Genomic DNA, 20,803 nt, shown 5'->3' on the forward strand with positions numbered 1-20,803 from the left:
AGGATCAGACAGCACAACATTTCACCAAATCTTCCATGAAGCACCAGAATCCATGCATGCCTGGAGGTCCATATAGAGCTCCAGATAACATAGTGACAGATAGAGATGGCTTGTGAGAGATGCCATGTTTAGGTTGTGAAGACAAATGGCTTTGTGTTGTGCTCTCTTCATTGCATTCAGCAAATAGACCTCTGATGCAGTAATGAGATTCATTCAAAACCTAAATTTAGCAGTTGGAGGAATCAATATGCACACTTGCAATTTAGACAGAGGTTGAGATGACTTGCATTATTTAACTTTTAATGGGAAAAAGGGTTTTTTCGGAGACTAAATGTGTGTTTTTAGCTAGCAGGATCAAAGCCGCATGGAATTCTCCATTTAAATTCCGCAGACTTAAAACACACACATTTATTCTGCTTTCACACAGATGGTGGTTGAACTTGCATCTTGAAGGTCTCTTTGAAGGAGATTCTGGAGCAGTCCCATGTCTGAAAAACAGCTGAAGTGTTGCTATGTCTGTTTTCTGTGAATTACTCTGAAAGAATCTGTCTGTGTCTCACGTGGCCTTTTCCTTTTTAACTGTATGCTTAGTGTTTTACCCAGAGTGACCTGCGCTCTTCTTCTGTCTGTTACGTAACAGATGTGAGTGCATTTGACTTGTGCTGGAGTGCTTGAGACGTGACAGAGGTAACGACAGACATTATATGTGATGCATGATCTTACTTTACATTAGGTGTAAATGGGTTTTATGTGACTGAAGGTTTTATTTTGCAATAAACGTAAATTACTCTTCGTTAGATGCTAATGTAATAAGCAATGCATACATCAGGATATCTATTGATATTTGCGATGCACATTCAGATAGTCAAGTGTAAAAATATTTGCCTATTAACTAATATTTAATTTTTATTTAACTTTCAAATTTTATTATGCAAACTTGTCTGCTTTTACAATTTATAAAATAGTATTTACACAGTAGCATAATTTGTTTTGTCATGCAAACTACTTATTTCTTCTAAATGTAAAAAACAGGGTTGCCATTTAGATTCTAAAATGGCAATTAGTAATAATAAAAAGGCCATGTTTACAGAGGTGTTGTTCAACAGGCAACTTGATGTCAAAACTAAATCCAAAAACACATTAAAAATGCAAATAAATTTGGTGTCAACTGACTACCCTGATGTAAAAGTCTAACATTGCTGTCAAAAGTGTTTACAGGACTGTCCTGTAATTAGGCTTTTATGTGTTTTTGGATTCCAATGGTTAATGTCAATTTGATGTCATTTTGACATCAAAGTAGTTTACATGCAGAATACCAAATCCAGTGTAAATTTTGAATTGAACTTTCATATGAATGAAAGCTTTCTTTTATTTAATAAGTTTTTGTGTTATTATTTTGGCAGTCAAAAGACCAAGGTTTTGACATCAAATCAATCAGCATTTTTTGCCATAGTTGAGGTCAAGCTTGATGTCAATTTGGTGATATTTTGACATCAAGATGCCCGCTGAAGCTGGGTTTTTATTAAAGTCCCTATAAGGCCCCGTTTACACTAATACATTTTAGTTTTTAAACACAAAAGTTTTGCTACGGTTATGCCATCCATCCACACTACACTGGAGTTTTCGAGTGCCGAAAACTGAGCTTTTTCAAAACGCTAAAAAGGTTGTTTTCATTTTCAGTTTCATTTCACTCAGAGGCCATCTTTAAAACGCCTCTCAGTATGCTCGGGCATTCTGTTTAAATGAGGACGCATCAAATTCTCCAAAACTGCTTGCCAAGCTTATAATTAAATTTCATATTTGGAATCACCAATAAAATTAAGCAACAACGGTCTCATAAGTTTAATTTCTAAACATTCGAATCACACAAAATCTGCAGAAATTCACATCTGGTCCGATCCCGTCCTGTACTAGAAGGTGGGCTTTATTCACCATCTAGCAATCAATAATTGGCTCGTGTTCTAGATAAGGCGGGCTTATTCATGATATAGTGATCAACGATTGGTTCCTGTACTAGAACGCAGGCTTTATTCACCATATAGTGATCAATAATTGGCTTGTGTTCTAGATAAGGTGGGCTTTACTTGCCATATAGCAATCAATGATTAGCTTCTGTACTAAAGGGGGGGTTTTATTTGCAATATTGACCTCTACACTTTTCCCTATTTAAAACTATACGAGTGACATGTCTTGTGTTTGGGCTATATGCACACAGACTTTTAATTTTCTGTCATGCAGCCTAAGAGCTCTTTCCATTACAAAATTGTCACGTTTCAGATCTGATTTCTTTACAAATATGACTGTTTAATTTCTGCGCTAGCCTGTTGCTACTGACTGCGCTCGTGGTTACGACTTTCATCTCGTTTTACGCTTGAACAACTAATTGAATGCTGAAGTCTATTTAACTGAATGTATTGTAGTTACATTACAACATAAATGCTGTAAAAACAACCTTATGAAATTGAAAGTGCTCACATTAAGCTTTCACCGGAAGTTTATTGTTGGCTTTAAAACTCTAGCTGTGCATAGAGCCCATTCTGTAGTCTTTGGTTTTATTCATCTTATAAACAATTCAATGTTAAGAAATTATTTATTGAAACAACTCAGTTTCCAATCACAACCAATTAAAACAATTTATCATTTCAAACTACTATAAATGTCAATAAAAGTCAGTTTGTTAAACTTTTAAACATTCATTAAACATACAGTGAAAAAAACATATGCAGAAAATGTTTTCAGAGTAGAAATCAAGACCCCAAAATGCAAAACAAAATCATAAATAATAGAAAAACACCCATGAAACACAAGATACATTCAAAAATGAACCATTTTCTTATTTTTGTTCATTTTGCTGTAATATTTTTCCTCCTTTAGTTTTGCACTGTAAATGTCAATACATGAAAAACAAAACACGTGTACTGTACTGAACAATAATAATAGGCTAGAATTAAATGGAGTCAGTCAGCTATTTTTTCTAACATTAATGCACATTTATTTGAACATTTTCATTTATTCAGGCAAACAGTAAGATAGCGTAATTCAAATGGTGACAGGGCCATCATAACTCATGCCTTCCTGTACCCAAACAATTGTTTTCCACATCACTAAAGAGCTTATGCCTGCCCATGTATCTCAATTTATTTGAAGCTATACCATCAGACACTTGCAACCTCTATTACTTCAAGGACAATGAGCTCTTGCGGGGCAAGAGGGAGGTAAATGTCATGGCTAAAATGACAAAAACCTGATGATTGGTTTTATAAGAACCTTCTATTCCTGCTCCGTGAGTGCTCATTAGGTTAACTTAATGTATTTATATCAAATTTGGCAATTCATTATGCATCATTGGGATTTTCTGTACATTCATTTGGCACCAAACTGCACTTCTATGAGAATGGATTCAGAGTCAATGGGACTTTGATGTGCTGTGATGGTGAAACATTTTGTTCAGTGTACAAACATTTGCTGCTTTCTGTGACAAATCGCCGGTTGTAATCATGAGTCATAATTTAACAGACTCTTAGGTGGAAATACATTTGCTGATGTGGCAGACGTGACCCCCGCAGATGTTCTCCCTTGATAGCAGTTTATGAAAATCTTTCATATTTTGCTTCAGTGAGCATCTGCTGGACAGACGGAACGAAACTGGCTTGCCATTTAGTTCAAAGCGATAACAAACAATGATTTGTTTTCTTTTCATGCTGATGTACAAATCGCTTTCGGTTATCTGACAAATGTGTCAACATTTTTTTTAATGCTAAAAATATTATATTTAGTTCTAGTTTTGAGGTATTACATTAACAGTAATGAAGAAATTACATATAGTATTCATCAAATAACTAGTAAAGTAATGCAAACTTTGGTAACACTTTATAATAATTACACACTATAAATCATTTATTAAGCATTAGCAAATAATGAACTTATTATCTGTTAAGCGTTAACTCTACATTAATAAGCGTTAGTAAGCAGTTTAAAACTGCAGCTACAAATGCTCTATTTCTGACTTATAAGCACCTATATAATGTGTTTAATAATTGTATTTTCATACTTAGTTAATGATTTATTTTTCATTACTAAATTAAGTATCACATTATTTACAAACCGTTTGTATTTAAGAGTAGTTGAGGGTTTTTAGGATCATTCAGAATGAGTTTGTAAATGATTAGTAAACTATTGAAATCAAAGTTTATATGTCTTATTATTCAGGCATATAGTAATGGTTATTATATATGTTAATAAATGCTTTATTAACTCAACATTATGCAGTTTTGTGACCTAATCTAAAGTGAAGACTATTCATGCTTTTTAAATCCCTTATAAATGACAAATAAAGGCTCAGTTAAATTCTAAACAGGAAGAATGACATTATTCATCCCTATTCATTAAAGAAACACAAATGAAACTGTACTTCAAATGAAAAATAAATCTTTGCAAGCTTATCTAAAAAAAATCACTATAAAGTTTAAACATTGAATCTTATTTTATTGTTTAATTATTATATTGTTGTTGTTTTATCCAGTTGGATGTCATATTTTGACACTCTAGTTATTTGGCAATGTTTAAACTTTACAGTAATTTTACTTTTTAGAAAGATTGCACAGATTATCGTTCATTTGATTCTGAGCCTTTATTTGTCATTTATAAGGGATTTATAAAGCATGAATAGTCCACACTAGATTAGGTCACAAAACTGCATGAAGTTGAGTTAATAAAGCATTTATTAACATATTAGTTAACTATTAGTATATGCCTGAATAATAAGAATTATAAATGTTGATTTCAATAGTTTATTAATCATTTACTAACTCATTCTGAATGATCCTAAAAACCTTCAACTACTCTTAAATACAAACGGTTTGTAAATAATTCGATACTTTATTTAGTAATGAAAAATTTATCATTAACTAAGTATGAAAATACAATTATTAAACACATTATATAGGTGCTTATAAGTCAAGAATAGAGCATTTGTAGCTGCAGTTATAAACTGCTTGGTAACGTTTATTAATGTAGAGTTAATGCTTAACAAATAATGAGTTCACTATTTGCTAATGATTAATAAATGATTTATAGTGTGTAGTTATTATAAAGTGTTACCCAAACTTTTAATTTGCAGAAAAATCCCATTTCAAGAGTTCACACTTAGATATTGTCTGACAACTTGTTTGCAAGTTAGCAGGTTTGGCATGCTGTCCCGAGCTCCCGCCTGGTCCATAGAGCATGTGAGGGGAGTACGAGATCAGGTGGTTCTCGAGAGCTCCCCTGGTAAAGGAGGAAAGGAGGAGAAAGGGTGGATGGGGGGTTTCTTCGGAAAAATGAAGATAAGGGAGTAGTTCTAACTAGGCTACTTATAGTGAATTTGGATCAATCTGATTGGGTAGCTAATGAGTGTAGATGAGTGGCGTGCTGCAGTCAATCATATCACGTGCTCTTCTCGAAATTAGTTTGTGAAACTTCACTTATTGATGTAAAGCTCTCTTGTTCTCATGTTAAAAGAAATCAGAAGTGCAGATGTGTTGTCTACAATGAGTAAATATGATACCTGCCGAAATTCTAGCATCTCAGCATGTACCTTGATGTAAAAAACATGTAAAAAAAAAAAACATTAAATATGCAACTTATGTTGTAGTTTCTGGCCGTTGAGTTAATTAATCACACTCAGTCTGGAGGTTATGATTATCAGAAGAATAGACTTTATTGGATATTCCGATAATGCAGAGACAGTCTGGAGCAAACCCACCAATAAAATTAAACCGCTGTCTCTTTAGATTAATTTCTAAATGTCTAAATCACTCAAAAGCTGTGTCAGAAGCTGCATCCTGTGAATGATGCATTCGAAGTGCGCTGTGTCATCGTGGCGCGACTGGGCTGTATCATTTTAAAAAAATTTTGGGCTCCTTCAAACGCAGCCTCCAAATGTGACCTTCGTTTCCCAGGTTTGCTTGCTGATAATGGCAGGACGTTTTTAAAAGAAAACTCAGGTTTAAATGTATGATTTAAGTTGATTTATGTGGATGTGTGAAACGTAAAAAAAAAAACGAAAAGAGTGTGACATGTCTTGCGAAAGAGTGATTTTATAGACAGTTTACATGTTTATGTGTACATATATGGGTCAAAGGAAAACATATCCAGCTTTTATTAACCTTGTTTTGCCTTCAGATCACTTACAATCACTTTAAAAAAAAGTCGTTACAAATTTTATCAGCACTTATTAACAGCAGCTGTTACAGTTGCCTGGTGACAAGATCTGGCCTCTGTAGGCGAGATCGTCTCATTTGAATACGCTCGGTTCTGCCTGTGTGGATTTCGAAGGACTCACCTTTAATGTCGGCATTCTTTGGAGGATGCAGCCTCTGAAATGAGATACAGCTAAAATCTGCAGAAACTCACGTCTGGTCCGAGCCCCTCCCCCAGAGCATTGTCAGTCTATAGCAATCGATGATTTGCACCTGTACTAGAAAACGGCCTTTTTTCACCATATAGTAATGGATGATTGGCTCCTGTACTAGTAGGCGGGGCTTTATTCACCATATTGACAGTTACACTTTTTCCTCATTTTGGAATGAAAATTCCAATAGAACAACAGCATATTATAAGTCTGTTCAAAAACTATTAAAAGTGTTGATGATTTTGATAGTAAGTGTTCTATTGTCATCTTTCAGGTTCCATCTCAGCTTTATTAAATCAATAAATAAACACAAAGCAGCTTCTTGCGGGGCTGTTGCTTGTCGCTGCTGTTGCAATGGAACGTTTTATTGAGTGTTGCACCTTGGTCATTCTAAGCTCTTTGACTAGACCCTTATTTCCCATATAGTATGTGTTTTTTCAAATATACATGACAGTTTCAACATATGTTGTACATATCTCATGCTTTTCTGGCAGTATTTACACAGATGGTTCTGCATGGTATTCTCAAGTCCTCTCCCATGCTCTTTTATAACCCCTTATCTTAACATAACTTTCATAATTTTCAAAGACATATAATGGCAGATTCATATAGCTCTCCGTTCACCCAATTAAATGTGTCTTTACATAGCTTTAGAAAATAAAAATCTTCTTCAATCAAACCCTTGACGTATATTTGACATCTACACATTAATGCTCTTTTGACCACTAAAGTATTGACACAAAAAAGTATTAAGAAAGTTTATTCACCTGAAGACTTCAATTACAAATGTACGCTGCATTTTATAGACAGTCCTGTAATAGATACAGTAAACGTGTTTTTTGAGGCCAATATTAGATGTCAATTTGATGTCCTTTTTGACATAAAGGTAGCTTACATGTATTGTAGGGAACAAAATGCAGTGTAAATTTGGAACTAATATATAATGGTTGGATATATCCATATATTACATTAATTTGACTTAGCATTTTTTTAGAGTGTACAACTTGTGATACTAGTGTATACAGAAGTGGGCACTCTTTAAGAGTCTCTCACACAAACAGGCTGCATTGACTGATGATATAAAATCTATTAACAATCAATCAAACAAAATACAATCACAGCTAACTTAAATGAGGTATCTTATTTACTTATCCCCGAAAAAATGTTTTTGAGCCATGGATAGTGACAAATATTAACATAATAATGAATAAAGACTATTGCTTATCATCAAAATGTCTCAATATCAAGTTGATAAATACTTACATGGCTGGTTCCACAGCTCTTTTCATTGTCTGATCTGTTGTGTTACCAATCTTTTATTGTACATTCGCTCGTGCTCCTGCAGAGCTGAATCACTTTTTTTTTCTTTTCAACATAGCATTCGACCATTCTTTTATTGCTCAGTGTATCATGTATTCTGGTTTCAGCATTGACAGATGCACTACACCATGTCTTCTGAAGTCAGCTCAAAATATCAATTGATATTCTCTGACTGATGAAATCAAAGTCTGAAGCTAAAAATCTACGGCCATCATACACTATATGATTTTCCTTGAAATCTGTCAGCTCAAATCTGCTTACTGGCTCTTACTTTTATCAGCTGTCATAGGTTAGTCTGTAAATCCAAAGGACATTTGAGGCAGAAGTTATGCTGTGTGTTCCAGCTTTTTTATACTTGCTATTTGTGTTTTGTATTTGTATTTTGTTGTAAGAAGACACACACACACACACACACACACACACACACACACACACACACACACACACACACACACAAACATTGTGCAAATAATTTTTACTTTCACTCGTAAATTTTTCAACTACAAAGAGACAATAAGTAAAACGTTGATTTAAACATAAAATATTTTGAATAGAAAGACTTGGAAAAGAATTTGATGCGCACTCATAATGTTGGTTTTTATTTATCAGTTTTGTTTACTTCCTACGTTTGGTTGCAGGTTGTTTGGTTTCCTTAGTTGGTTGTTATTGGATTGTTGATTATGTTCACCTGTACCATGTTTAGCCCCTTACTATCTTAGTTTATTTAAAGGGGTGGTCCAGAGTGTATTTTTAAGGCTTGGTTGTGTTTATAAGATGCAAAGAAATGTGTGCTTATGCTTCATTTGCAGAAAATCATGTTATTTTTTCATATATCTTTGATTATATACAGTTACTCAGCTAACATGAAAGTGACTGTCATATTTTCTATTTTCACCGAAAGCTCACCCTATACAGGCTCTGTTTGGTCAGCTAACATAATGTGCTGTGATTTGCGGATCGGCTCCACGTCACCAGGAAGTGTCATGTCTAGTCACCAGCATGCGCTGTTCTTCTGTGGTAAAGATGTAGAAAACAGGGTAAGCGGCTGCATAGAGTGCCACTTGATTTGATGGATAAGTATAAATTTGTAGCTAAATTGTTAGTGGTGCTAAACAGAATTTCCTGTTGTTTACATTCTTGTTTACATCCTTGCTGCAACATACCGTTAAAGCTAGAAACTGTCCATGTAGTTGATCTGTTTGAACAAATAAAAAAACTTATAGGTTGTTGCTCTTTATCCACAGCTTCTTCTATTAAGGTTGAAGCTGCTCCTTCTTTGATGAGTTTTTAGCCGAATCCAGTACTAAATTGGGAGAGATTCTGGAAGCTCTCCTTTGTCAAATGCTAGCTATATATTTTTTATAAATCTTTGAAACATAATTAAAAATAAATTCTAAGGACTTCTCTTTTTGTATGTCCTTTACAAGCCCAAATACAGAAACGGAAGAAGATCTGTGGAAATAGTAGCATTTGGACGCCATTTTAGGTTTCTCTGCTATAACATTACATCACCCCTGGCCACTCTCCTTCACTGCGTGTGTTGTATGTGCATGACCTAAAGCCTTTGTGATCTCACTAACCCGGGTGTATATTTTTGTAGTCTTCAAACTTCGTTCACTTTAGGCTTTGCCAAGCTAACTCTGTAAAAGCCAATGTCTCCCTTTGCATTGAACTTTGAGCATATTACATTCAGAGATGTTGTTTATGTTCACACATCTACATTACACATCAACTAAAGTTTAAAATATGATATTGTAGTGTACCACCCCTTTAGTTTCAATTGGTCTTTGTTCATTCTTGTTACTATACTAAGTTGTTCTGTTCTGTTGTTTCTTTATTGAAACAAATAATATGTTTAATGCTGCGTTCACACCAGATGCGAAACGCGCGTCAAGCGCGAGTGATTTACATGTTAAGTCAATGCAAACGCGTGAATAGACATCCTGCGGCGCGAATGGCGCGGCGCAAATGATGCAAATTGCGCGAATGGCGCGGGTCGAATTGAGCGTTTTGTTCGTTTGACACGCTTAACAAGCGTTTCGTGCGAATCTCTCGATTTCGAAAATCTGAACTTCAGCGTACATTCGCGCCGCGTTAACCAATCAGAACCTTGCTCTTGTGGGGGCGTGATTGTGACGTAGAACCTGTTGTCGGTGTTCTGAGGGAAATCCTCCAGCCTTCACCGACAACAGTTCATCAAACTCTGCTTGGCTCAGTCAGAAACACTGCTGAAAGCCTCCGTCATCCAGGTTAAGTTTCTGGAGGAGTTTATGAGCTCACAGAGCTGGATGCACCTCTGAAAGAATGTAGTGGACTCAGACACGACCCTAAACGTATCGACGCTGTTTTTCAGTCTTCATAAAGCACATAAACACCGTTATTTTCTTCATAAAATCTATGTTAGCCATTTAGCTATGAAGCTAGAGTCTTCGGGCACACAGAAGCCCTGCCCATCACGCGAATCCGCATCTGTTCTGATGTGAATATAACACGCGAATCAAGCGGGGTTTGACGCGCGTATGAAGCGAGTAAAGTCAAATGTTTACGCGGCTACTTAAGCGCAAATAGTGCGATTTATCCACGCGTTCCGCGTCTGGTGTGAATACAGCATAATAATAATGTCTGTTTTGATTTCTGTTGCTTAGTTAATTTAGTTAGTACTGCTGATGATAGCTCCACACATTTCCACTTCATTGCCTGCCCTGCCATGACTTAATTTTTATTAGGAAGTACTGATTAAATTACAAAACATATGAAAAAGGATGATTTATTTAGGAGATTTTGTGAGTAATTGAATTATTCACTCAACGTATTTGCTGATTCTTTCAGAAACACTTCTACTGTGTGCAATTTACATTTAAGAACAATAACAAAGTTGCTGGCAAAATTAAGTTTAAAACGTAAGTGCCATTGTATGACCTTATTGTTCATTTACACAATCATTGTGTGTTGCCTACAACCAAAAAAACAAAGCAAAACAAAAAAATGCTTTCCATTTTCACATTCTTCCTCAACTCATGTTGTTTTCCACAAGCTATTGTTCAAATATCTCATATAACATAAACTATTCTCAGACAGTGTAGATGCAGAGCTCATAATAACCTCTTGCACACAAAATTGCACAAAAACAACAATGTGGCTGTAAATGCGGGCACTCATTAAAATGGAAGGTTTGATGCATGTGACCCATGTGACGCTTTGATGTTGCAGTCAGCCTTCACTAAGGTGGCCCTCTCCTTCCTCAAAATGATTATCTGTGGAGCAGAGCTGGAGTCAGACCTCTCTCCATCCAATTTACACAACCATTGCTAAGGGCCATGAAGACTGGCATAATCAGCCCTGACCCCCATTGTGTATGATCATAGCTGCATGGAAAGGAACGCCGGTGTACTAGTGACCTCCTAGGGCGTCAACACAGGACATTGATTATCAGTCTGAAACTGCGTGAGATCATTCAGCATTGTGATGCATTATGGGTTTTGTTACCTGTGATTATGCTGGAGAATAGCAGACAAATGACAGATGCAAATTCTAGCTCTTCTGGTTAGCTTATACTCTGTGCCTCTTTTGCCACAAATGCCTTGCAGTTTGGTGCTGCATTATATTTTTAAATCTGTAGTGGTACAACTGCCGTGTTTTTTTTTTATTATTACTATATACTATAAGATCAAATATCTGTATTCTCTCTTAAAATTTGGTGATTATAAGTGAATCAATTTTAAACATAACTAACCTTAAAGGTATAGTTGAGTTTATTTTGCTGTTAATTTGAATAACAAGTACATGGATCTTTTCCCTTCAGTAAAACATTAAAGAACATGTTGATTTTATTTTTTTAAAAAGTTTTTTTTGGGCAAGTATCCCTGTACCAAATGACTTAAGCCCTGGTCAGATCACACACTTTTTATTGTCAGCTATAAAAAAAGTCACTATTTCAGATTTTGCTATTTTTATGTTGATAAAATCTTGACTTGCCGTGGATAACAAATGTGGCAGACTACATGTTCCTTTATGATTTGTCATCCCATGATGTCTACAACGATCATTATTTCCCAAAGCAGTCACAAGTGTTGCTATAACAATATTTCTTATTATTAATTTAAATGTTTTTTTTTTTTTATCTTATGTCAATCTCAATAAACACTCATGCTTGCTGACAACTAAGCTACATTGTTTAAGGGCATTCGTTATGACATTGACAGGATCAAAATATATTTTGTATATATTTAAGAGATTTTCTTTTAAATCTAAATGTAATATCAGATGCCATAATCTTTCAAATAATAACATATTTAAAAAAGAAAGCAAATATATGACAGAGGTATGTGATACAACAATTACGGTGAAGCATTAAATTCGTATTTTCCACGGAGCGAAACAAATCATCCACCCACACAATTGAGTAGCCTTGTGGATAGGCACAAAAAAAGAAACTATTACTTATTTCTTGTAAAAAAAATATCTTTTTGAAACGATTTTTTTGAGTATTTTGTATCTTAATTTTAATGTATTTTTGTTCATCAGTTATCTACTAGGTAATATGTGACGTGCTTCAAAACCTGTCCGCTATATACTTTAGTGCCAAAGCATAAACTGGTTTTTACAGTAAATAAAATAAAATCTAGCTTAAATAAAATAAAATTTAAATATTCATTTTATACAATGTTTCGACTTATACAATATAGGTTCAATGAACGCATTTCCCGATTACCTTGAAAGAACAAACTCAGTTGGAAGACTGACAGAACTCAAATCAAAATCAAGTAAAATCAGAGTCTGTCAAGTAAAATTGCTTAAAACACCTTAATATTTTTGAAAAGTAGTTAATGTTTGTATAACCAATGATTGATCTTCTCCACCCGAAACCTACAAGTAAATATGCAGCCTATTTATCGATTATCTAACCCACGTAATAAAGGCGGAACCTGCAGAAATATCTGATAAAATATGTGCTCCTATTGTCCACTGTCACCCACATGACGGAAATTGTTGTGAAGATCAGGTAAAAAATTAAACATGCTATACTTTCTGCGGTGGTGTCGTGAGGTGTTGCAGACATGGCATCGGTTGTCATGAACTATGCCACATTACACGAAAAGAAACGATTGAATCTTGTGTCACGATGCCCAGTTGTCGTTTACGACTCCCCAGGACACCCTACTTCAAGGAAATAATGCCGAAATCGTGACAAAGTTGTGCAGGGTATAAAACGTTTTGTAAATTTGTGCTTGTAAATTTTTCAATTATGAAATAACAGGAAATTTTATAATAAAATCTTTGAAATAGAAACATTGTATACTGTACGCACACATTTATATAAAAACATTTAAAAAAAATTATTTTTACATTACACCTGTCTATTTACTCCATCTACCTGTATTATATATTTTTTATCTATAAAAATATATATTTTATGCTAGCATAACGATTGTTACAAGATAATGAATTCTGGAAAAAGTTTCAGGCTTTACACTCTTAAAAAATAAAAAACTCTTAAAAATAAAAAACCCTATTGAGATCTAGAGCAGAAATCATTGTGCAACAAGCTACATCTTATGTCAAAACAGCTGTTATGCAACTTATCTAAGAGTTTCTATTTCTCATTGTTGATGTTATTGTATGGGCATGGGTACAGGAACAAAAAAAAAAAAAAAAAACACCCATTCCCCTTTTTGCAATCACCCACACAAACACATAAAATCCATTAGAGCACAGCTCAGAGGAGATGCTAGAAAATGCTCTTACAGTTCAGTCTAGTTCACCGCCTTTCTATTTTCTCCACAGCGACAGAGGCATGTGCTCGACTATTGGATCTGTCACTGTTCTACTCTGCTTTTTGCGAGACTAATTAGCTTGTCTATTGCCTCTTAAATCATGATCGAGCACCCTACAGCTGAGCTGAATTAAAAAAAAAAAGACCCATATAACAGTCCTATATTGGAGACTGCGTGCACAGTTCAATCCATTCTATAGAGCAAATTCAAGTCATGAGGAAAACAATTATTTTCTACAGTATGTCCTTTAGGTACTTTTATTGTGTCTTTTTCTTCTTTTTATAAAAATGTATTTATTCCTTGAAAAAGGAAAGACACTGCTGGTGAATAAATAGAGTAAAACATTTACTACTACTACTACTACTAATCATAAATAATTATAATAATATTAATAGTTTATTCGTTCATTCGTTCATTTTCTGTTTGGCTTAGTCCCTTTATTAATCTAGTCTTGCCATAGTGGAATGAACCGCCAACTTATCCAGCATATGTTTTACGCAGTGGATGCTCTTCCAGTTGCAACCTATCTCTGGGAAACATCCATACACACTCATTCACACTCATATACTACAGACAATTTAGCTTACCTAAGTCACCTGTACCGCATGTCTTTGGACTGTGGGGGTAACCAGAGCACCCGGAGGAATCCCACGCGACCGGGGGGGGGGGGGGTGAGGGGGCATGCAAACTCCACACAGAAACGCCAACTGACCCAGCCTAGGCTCGAACCAGCGACCTTCTTGCTGTGAGGCAACAGCACTATCTACTGCACCTTTTTACAGCTTATTAGAATCAAAATCTAACCTTTAAAAAAGCATTTAAACAACTTACTATCAGCCAAATTGTGAATGACAATATCCCTTTGTAAATGTTACGAGGCCTTTCAAAGATGAGGCAGGAATCGGTTCTGTATTTAACCATTTTTTTACTCAATGGTTTAAACAAAGATGTAACAATAATAATGAAAAAAAAAAAAACATTTACAATAATTTAAATAAAACAATGAGTGTAAGCCAAGTAAAAAAAAAATCAACAAAACAATCCTTAAGTCTAACGTAGACATGGGCCGGTATAAGATTCTGACGGTATGATAACCTTGGATAAAAATATCATAGTATCACGGTATTGTTATTACTGCTTTAAAATATATTCTTAAATGTCTGGGTAAAAAAAAAAAAAACTTTTTCCCATTTTGAACACAGTATATTTTATTTTGAGAAACATTTAAAATATTTTGGAGCAGTCAAAGTGTCAGGCTTAATGAATTATTGAATTTTGAGATATAGTTGTCCTAAAAAAAAAAAAAAACACTTTTCCAAACCCTGGTATACCTTGAAAACGGTTACCGTCCCATGCCTAGTCTAACATCTAAACTAGGCAATAGAAATAAATAATGAAAATAAAACTCAATATCTTCAGTGCACTTGATCTAAAATAATTAAACTACAAAACACAAAATTACACCGATTGCAAAAGTTGATCTAACAAAAACAGGCTAAACTAAAACAACCCTAACAAGAATGTTTTAAAGCTCAGTTTAGAATCGCACAAAAACCATCAAATCAGTTACTTAAAGCCAATGAAGTTTAACAAGTAAGCTCAAATTACAACAGTAAAACTGAGATAATAAGCATGTTAAAACACAAACGTGTGGAGCACTAAGGTACACAGAGGCAGAATGCACACCACACACTGATCTGGCAGATCTTTAAATCCTCACAGCTCGTCCGGGGATTGGTGGAACTGGCATCGTCTTAACAATGATGGACAGTTAACTGAACCAATAATCGCCCTTTTCCACTGAGTTCTACGGTACAGTACGGTATGGGTTGGTACGCTTTTATGCCTGTTTCCACTGCCAATGGGTACCAAAAAGCAAACCATACTGTTTGCAAAGGGTAGCTAGTACGACAAAAGGGGACCAAAATTTGGAGCTAGACATGTAGCTGAACGCTATTGTTTACAGAGATACGTCACTCCCTTGTGGACAAGCATGAGAATGAAAACAAAGGAACCGCCATTTTTAAAAACATAGCCGAGAAATTACACCGTTATAATATATACATATAATAACAAGCCATGGTTGACCCAAGCACAAGCAAACCTTGTTGTCATCTTGATGAACAGCCACAAAGCTAAGAAGAACAAAATCTGCTGTGTCCTGTTGTTGTGATACATCTAAAAGTGAGAGTGGTTTCTTTTTTTTTTCCAGAGAGCTCATGATCACATCTATATTTGAAATAACAAACTTTTTGAGCTGATGATAATAACGTGCTCGTGATCATTGAAGTGCTTCTGACATACAATCCTTTCAGGAACGGACAAACGCAAGAGTGACGCACGAAAAAACAAAGGAGAAGCTAGAAAAACAAAGTAGCAAATGATTGTTTTAGCAACCAAAAACATGAACAAACTTTCATGTATAATCATTATTATCGCTTTTTGAACTATTATGAACTCTGAATGAGGAATTGCTCTCTAACAAGAGGTTACATGTGCTGGTAAAGCTAAAAGATTCAGATGAGAGGTTTGCACTTACTGTGGGCTATATTTCGTATTGTTTTTGAACCCAAATAAGGCCTAAATGTATGCTGTGTGTAGTTTTTCTGTAGTTGGTAACATATCAGAGACTGTAAGGGTCTGTTCATATGTCGCATTTATTTATTTATTTTATGTAATCGCAGATGTTAGAGTAGGCTGTTTTGCATCATTGATCAGCAGTTACAATCAAGTCATGTTCATAAAAAGGTTAGTAATGAACATTTATACACAAGTATTTGTGTATAAAGCATCTGTATTGTGAGAAGCGCTTCTCATATGATATGTGAATGACTCGTACAGCTTTACTTTGACATTTCCACGAGTGAGAATGACGTCGACTGAAACTTTTTGTCATACACTACGCCCACCAAAAGGGTACCATTGGTACCATCATACTGTACCACTTAGTGGAAGTGGGCTATAAGTGAGATGTAGAAAGAGGAGGGTGAGGAAAATAAATACAAATAAAACTAACATGGAACATAGCAGTAAACAATATACATAATAAAGATTAAACTGTGCATTTTGCTATATTTAAACACTGTCAATGTGGAGATTCATGACTCACTGCTAAGGAAAAAAAACATATTTTGAGAAAATGTACTTTAAAATATGTGTTGTAATTGAAATTAAGGTCACACTTTATTTTGATGGTCTGTTTGTTGAATTTAAGTTACATTGCAACTAATTCTCATTAGATTATAAGAAGACATATGTTTGGGTTAGGGTTGGGGTCAAGGTTAGGATTAGTGTAAGTTGACGTGTACTTGCAAAGTTTTTTTATAGTCAGATAAATGTCTGTTGAAGGAGCAGTATCAACAGATATTAGGCAGACAGTCTACTAATACTTAAATGGACCATCAAAATAAAGTGTTACCAAAATTAACAGACACACATTATTAAACTGAAAGTAATAATAATAAATCAATTTTGGATATTTTCTTTACATAAAATTAGAATTAAATAATACTTCATAAAAATCCCCAAATCTCAAAATTTGCAGATGCATAAAAAAATATTTTGCCTATATAATCTTTCCTTAAAGTGATAGTGATTTTTGCCACTGTCAATCTTAATCTGATTTCATTCAGTCATAAGCGATAAACAGCATAATGGACCAAAACAAATTTTCGACATCCCAATTAAAACATTTTGTCGTGGATCTGTTCTAACATTAAGAGAAGAGCACTGTGGCTTTGCATAAAACATCTCTTCGTAGCAAGCTTTGCTTTTAGAGAGAACTGTAAACCCTCAGAGAGAATGCTGGTTTGAAAAGATCAAGCCATAGAGAGGATGTTTTATTTTTTAAATCTGATTGGTCAGATTGAAAAGCTTTCTTGGCAAGAAACTCAGACACTCTATAAAAGAACAGCAAATAAACAGAGCACTGCAACATATATCAAACCTGTGGATTATTGTTGTGTTTCATGGGAAGGTAATGGTAATTGTTTATGCTTAACATGCTGCTGAAAAAAATGTCTTCTGTATTGGTTTCTGTAAGTTAATGTCATAACAATTCATCAGCTGGCAGCAAATGACTTCATTCACCACCACCCCTATAATTAGGAGCACAGAATGGGGGAAATGAGGTTATGAACTACATTAAGCTTCAAGGTTAACATGGTGTTTATCTTGTGTGTCCAGACCGTCCGCCTGCACCGGTTAATGTGTCCGTAATGCACCTGAGAGCAGATTCAGCCACCGTGTCGTGGGAGGTGCCTGAGGGTGACATCATCATTGGCTTTTCCATCTCACAACAGGTAAATCACTCTTCAGAGCAAAGCATAACAAAAATAGAGCCTGTCAGATGTAATATTTCTAAGTATGTGGACTTCGACAGCTTGTGTTCTGTTTGTAAGCTAGCTGAAGAGAGATTTGCACCTTTGTTTTTGATTGCCTGATAACCAAACAATTTGTCTGACCTTCGCTGTCTCATATTTGATTCTGCCAGTGTTACACACTCTTTTGGCCTGAAAGATTAGATTTTTTTGTTATAATGATACTCAAAACAACATCCTGGAGCTCTGGAATTATTACAAAGCCTGTTGTGGGGCAAATACAGATTTAGATGGGATTACAATTACAAAGTAAATCTTTATACAAACACACTGCCTATTAAAACACAGTAATATTTTGTTGGCATGCATTCACCATAGCATCGATTCAGCATGCTTGTGCAGTTTCACATTAATATTTGCATTCAAGATCATGTACTGTTCATTATAGAGTCAGAACGCTGCACAAAGTCTTCTCTAGCACATACCAAAGATTCTCAATAGGATCTGGACTCTGTGGTGGACAATTATGTCTTGTGCTCCCTAAACCATTTTTTGAGCCCGATTGATCCTGAGATTGTCATCTTGGAATATGTCTATTCCATCAGGGGGAAAAAATCCATCAATGGAAAAACCTGAGACTGCAGCACCTTGACATGACCAAGTGCACGATCACCAGATCATACAGTAGCATGATAAATCTGGACTCATCAGACCACATGACTTACTTCCATTCACTCCAGAGTTCCATCTTTATGCTTCATAGCAAATTGAATTCTTTTTTTTTAATTATCCTCACTGATTAGGTGTTTTCTTAAGGCTTCGTAGCTGTTTAGTCCTAGTCTCTTGAGTTCCTTTCACATTTTGTGGGGAAATACGATTGCTTTTACTGTTAAACATAATCATGAGTGATCACCTATCTTAATATTTAAAGATTTTTTAACCACATTTCTTCCTCAAAGACAATGGTTCCCCGCTATCTTTCCAGATTTTAATAATACGCTGGACAGTTTTTAACCTAATATTAATAGTTTCAGCAATCTCTTTAGGTATTTTCTTTGCTTGATGCATGTCAATATTTTACCCTTCTGAAACAGATTACCATCTTTTCTGTGACCACAAATTGTGTGTGTTAAGAAGATACTCTTTAAGAAGATACTCTTTGCACCAGCTAGTGTTAAATAATTGCAATCCATGCAGTAATTATCCATTGTCAAGCCAGAAATTATTCATACCCCCAGGGGTAAATAAAGTTAGGTACATAAATATTTGGACATCAACAAAATTGTTAAAAAATGAACACTCTAACACACACATGGCCATGGAACAGCTGAAAAGCCAATTGTTCAGTTATTTTTGGACCCTTCACAAGTGAGAGGCACATATGCAAACTGTTGTAATTCCTACAGCGTTCACCTGATTTGGATGTAAATACTCTCAAATTAAAGCTGACAGTCTGCAGTTGAAGCACATCTTGTTGAATTGAAGCACATGTCAATTCTAATCCATTGTGTTGGTGTATAGAGCCAAAAATGTTAGAATTGTGTCAGTGTCCAAAGACATATTTCATAAACATATTTTGAAAGAATGTCTACCTACACATATACATACAGGTAGGTTCATAAATAGAACCTACCTGTATGTATATGTGTAGGTAGACATTCTTTCAAAATATGTTTTTCTTATTAATCAAAATAGTCTTTGAAATATATACTTAAACACTGGAATTTTTGCACCAAAAACACTGAATATATTTATCATTATAATCTTTTTATAAAAGAAGTTTTATATACTTTCCTTACCTTTTATTTCCAAACTGAGCAGTGTGTGAGCAGTGAATGTGCATTTGGTAAAATATAGACATAGATGTGATTTCTGCCACATCTTCATTGTAAAAGACTTCCATAGCTGTTTACTCAAATCCAGAGTCTATTTATTATCTAAGTGACTGACGGATTTCACATTCCCGAAATTACAAATATATCTGTCAATCATGTTATGCAATAGGCTGTCTGCTTGTCGGTAATGTTCACACATTAATGCATTATTCATTTAGCCAAGGACTTCCATTAGACTCCCCCACACCTAGAGGCTGTTTCAGAGCCCAAGGGCAGAGGAAAGTGCTTTGGACCTATTTGCAGACTTTAAAGACCAACCGAAGCACAGCTAAATGCAACGTTAAGTTGGAGGGCAGAATTATAGCTGAAATGAAAAGCTGGCATGTTTCGCTCTCACAGCTTTGTGAAGATCCTTTAGTGCCCTGACATGTGAATTATATTTATTAGGTGACCTCATAGAAAGCACTTACTGTTACTGTACTGCTAACCTCTAAACAGCAGGAGCCATTTGAAATGTCAGCAAAAACCAGCCAAAAGCTGGAGGTGATGTGTTAGAGTTTATGAATTCAACAGGAACCTTAAAAGATTTTGCTGTTTAAAGAACAGGTACTTGAGACCCCATTTTATTTCACCGTATTAAAACATATAATTCAACAGCAAGGAATTACATATTTGAATCAGTGGAGACTCGCTTTGACCAGATCATTTAAATTATTGAGTTCCTAACTGGAGTCTCAGTCTGAACAGTTCATTTTAACCAGTCAGTTGTAAATTGGAGGCTTCCTCTGACTGGATCATTTAATAATTTGATTCATTGATTCATTACTTGCAGATTTGCTCTGAATGCATTGCATTCCATGTTTTATCCCCTTCACTTGCTAACTTCCCTCCATCTCGTTCCCTCTGGTGTTCATCATTTATTAGGTTAGTGTCCACCACTGGCAGAATATCTGAATGGGTTTAAATGAAATCCCCTAAATCCTTGAGCATTTGGGAACTACACTGTTGTGAAATCACAATTGCATTGCATTTTGGGACATATACTGTATGTGCTGGAGTGAATATATGAAGACGCTCCCAGGGTCAAAATTGAGGAATTGAGGTTATCCATGTAGTAGTAGTAAGAGTAGTAGTAAAATTTTATTGTGCTTGACAGGAAATTTG

The 20,803-nt window shown here is 35.1% G+C and overlaps 1 protein-coding gene across 6 annotated transcripts in view; it reads left to right on the plus strand.

Annotated features, from left to right (window-relative positions):
- The window catches only part of fndc4a (fibronectin type III domain containing 4a), a 70,124-nt gene that overhangs the window by 16,996 nt on the left and 32,325 nt on the right, over nt 1-20,803 (plus strand). For all 6 annotated transcript variants that reach the window (XM_087298143.1, XM_087298146.1, XM_087298144.1 and 3 more), the window contains one exon: nt 17,671-17,786. In XM_087298143.1, the coding sequence (XP_087154269.1) occupies nt 17,671-17,786 (116 nt within the window). The remainder of the gene's footprint in view (nt 1-17,670; nt 17,787-20,803) is intronic.

This window comes from Danio rerio, chromosome 20 (assembly GCF_052040795.2).
Source record: "Danio rerio strain M-AB ecotype USA chromosome 20, GRCz13ab, whole genome shotgun sequence".
Taxonomy (NCBI): domain Eukaryota; kingdom Metazoa; phylum Chordata; class Actinopteri; order Cypriniformes; family Danionidae; genus Danio; species Danio rerio.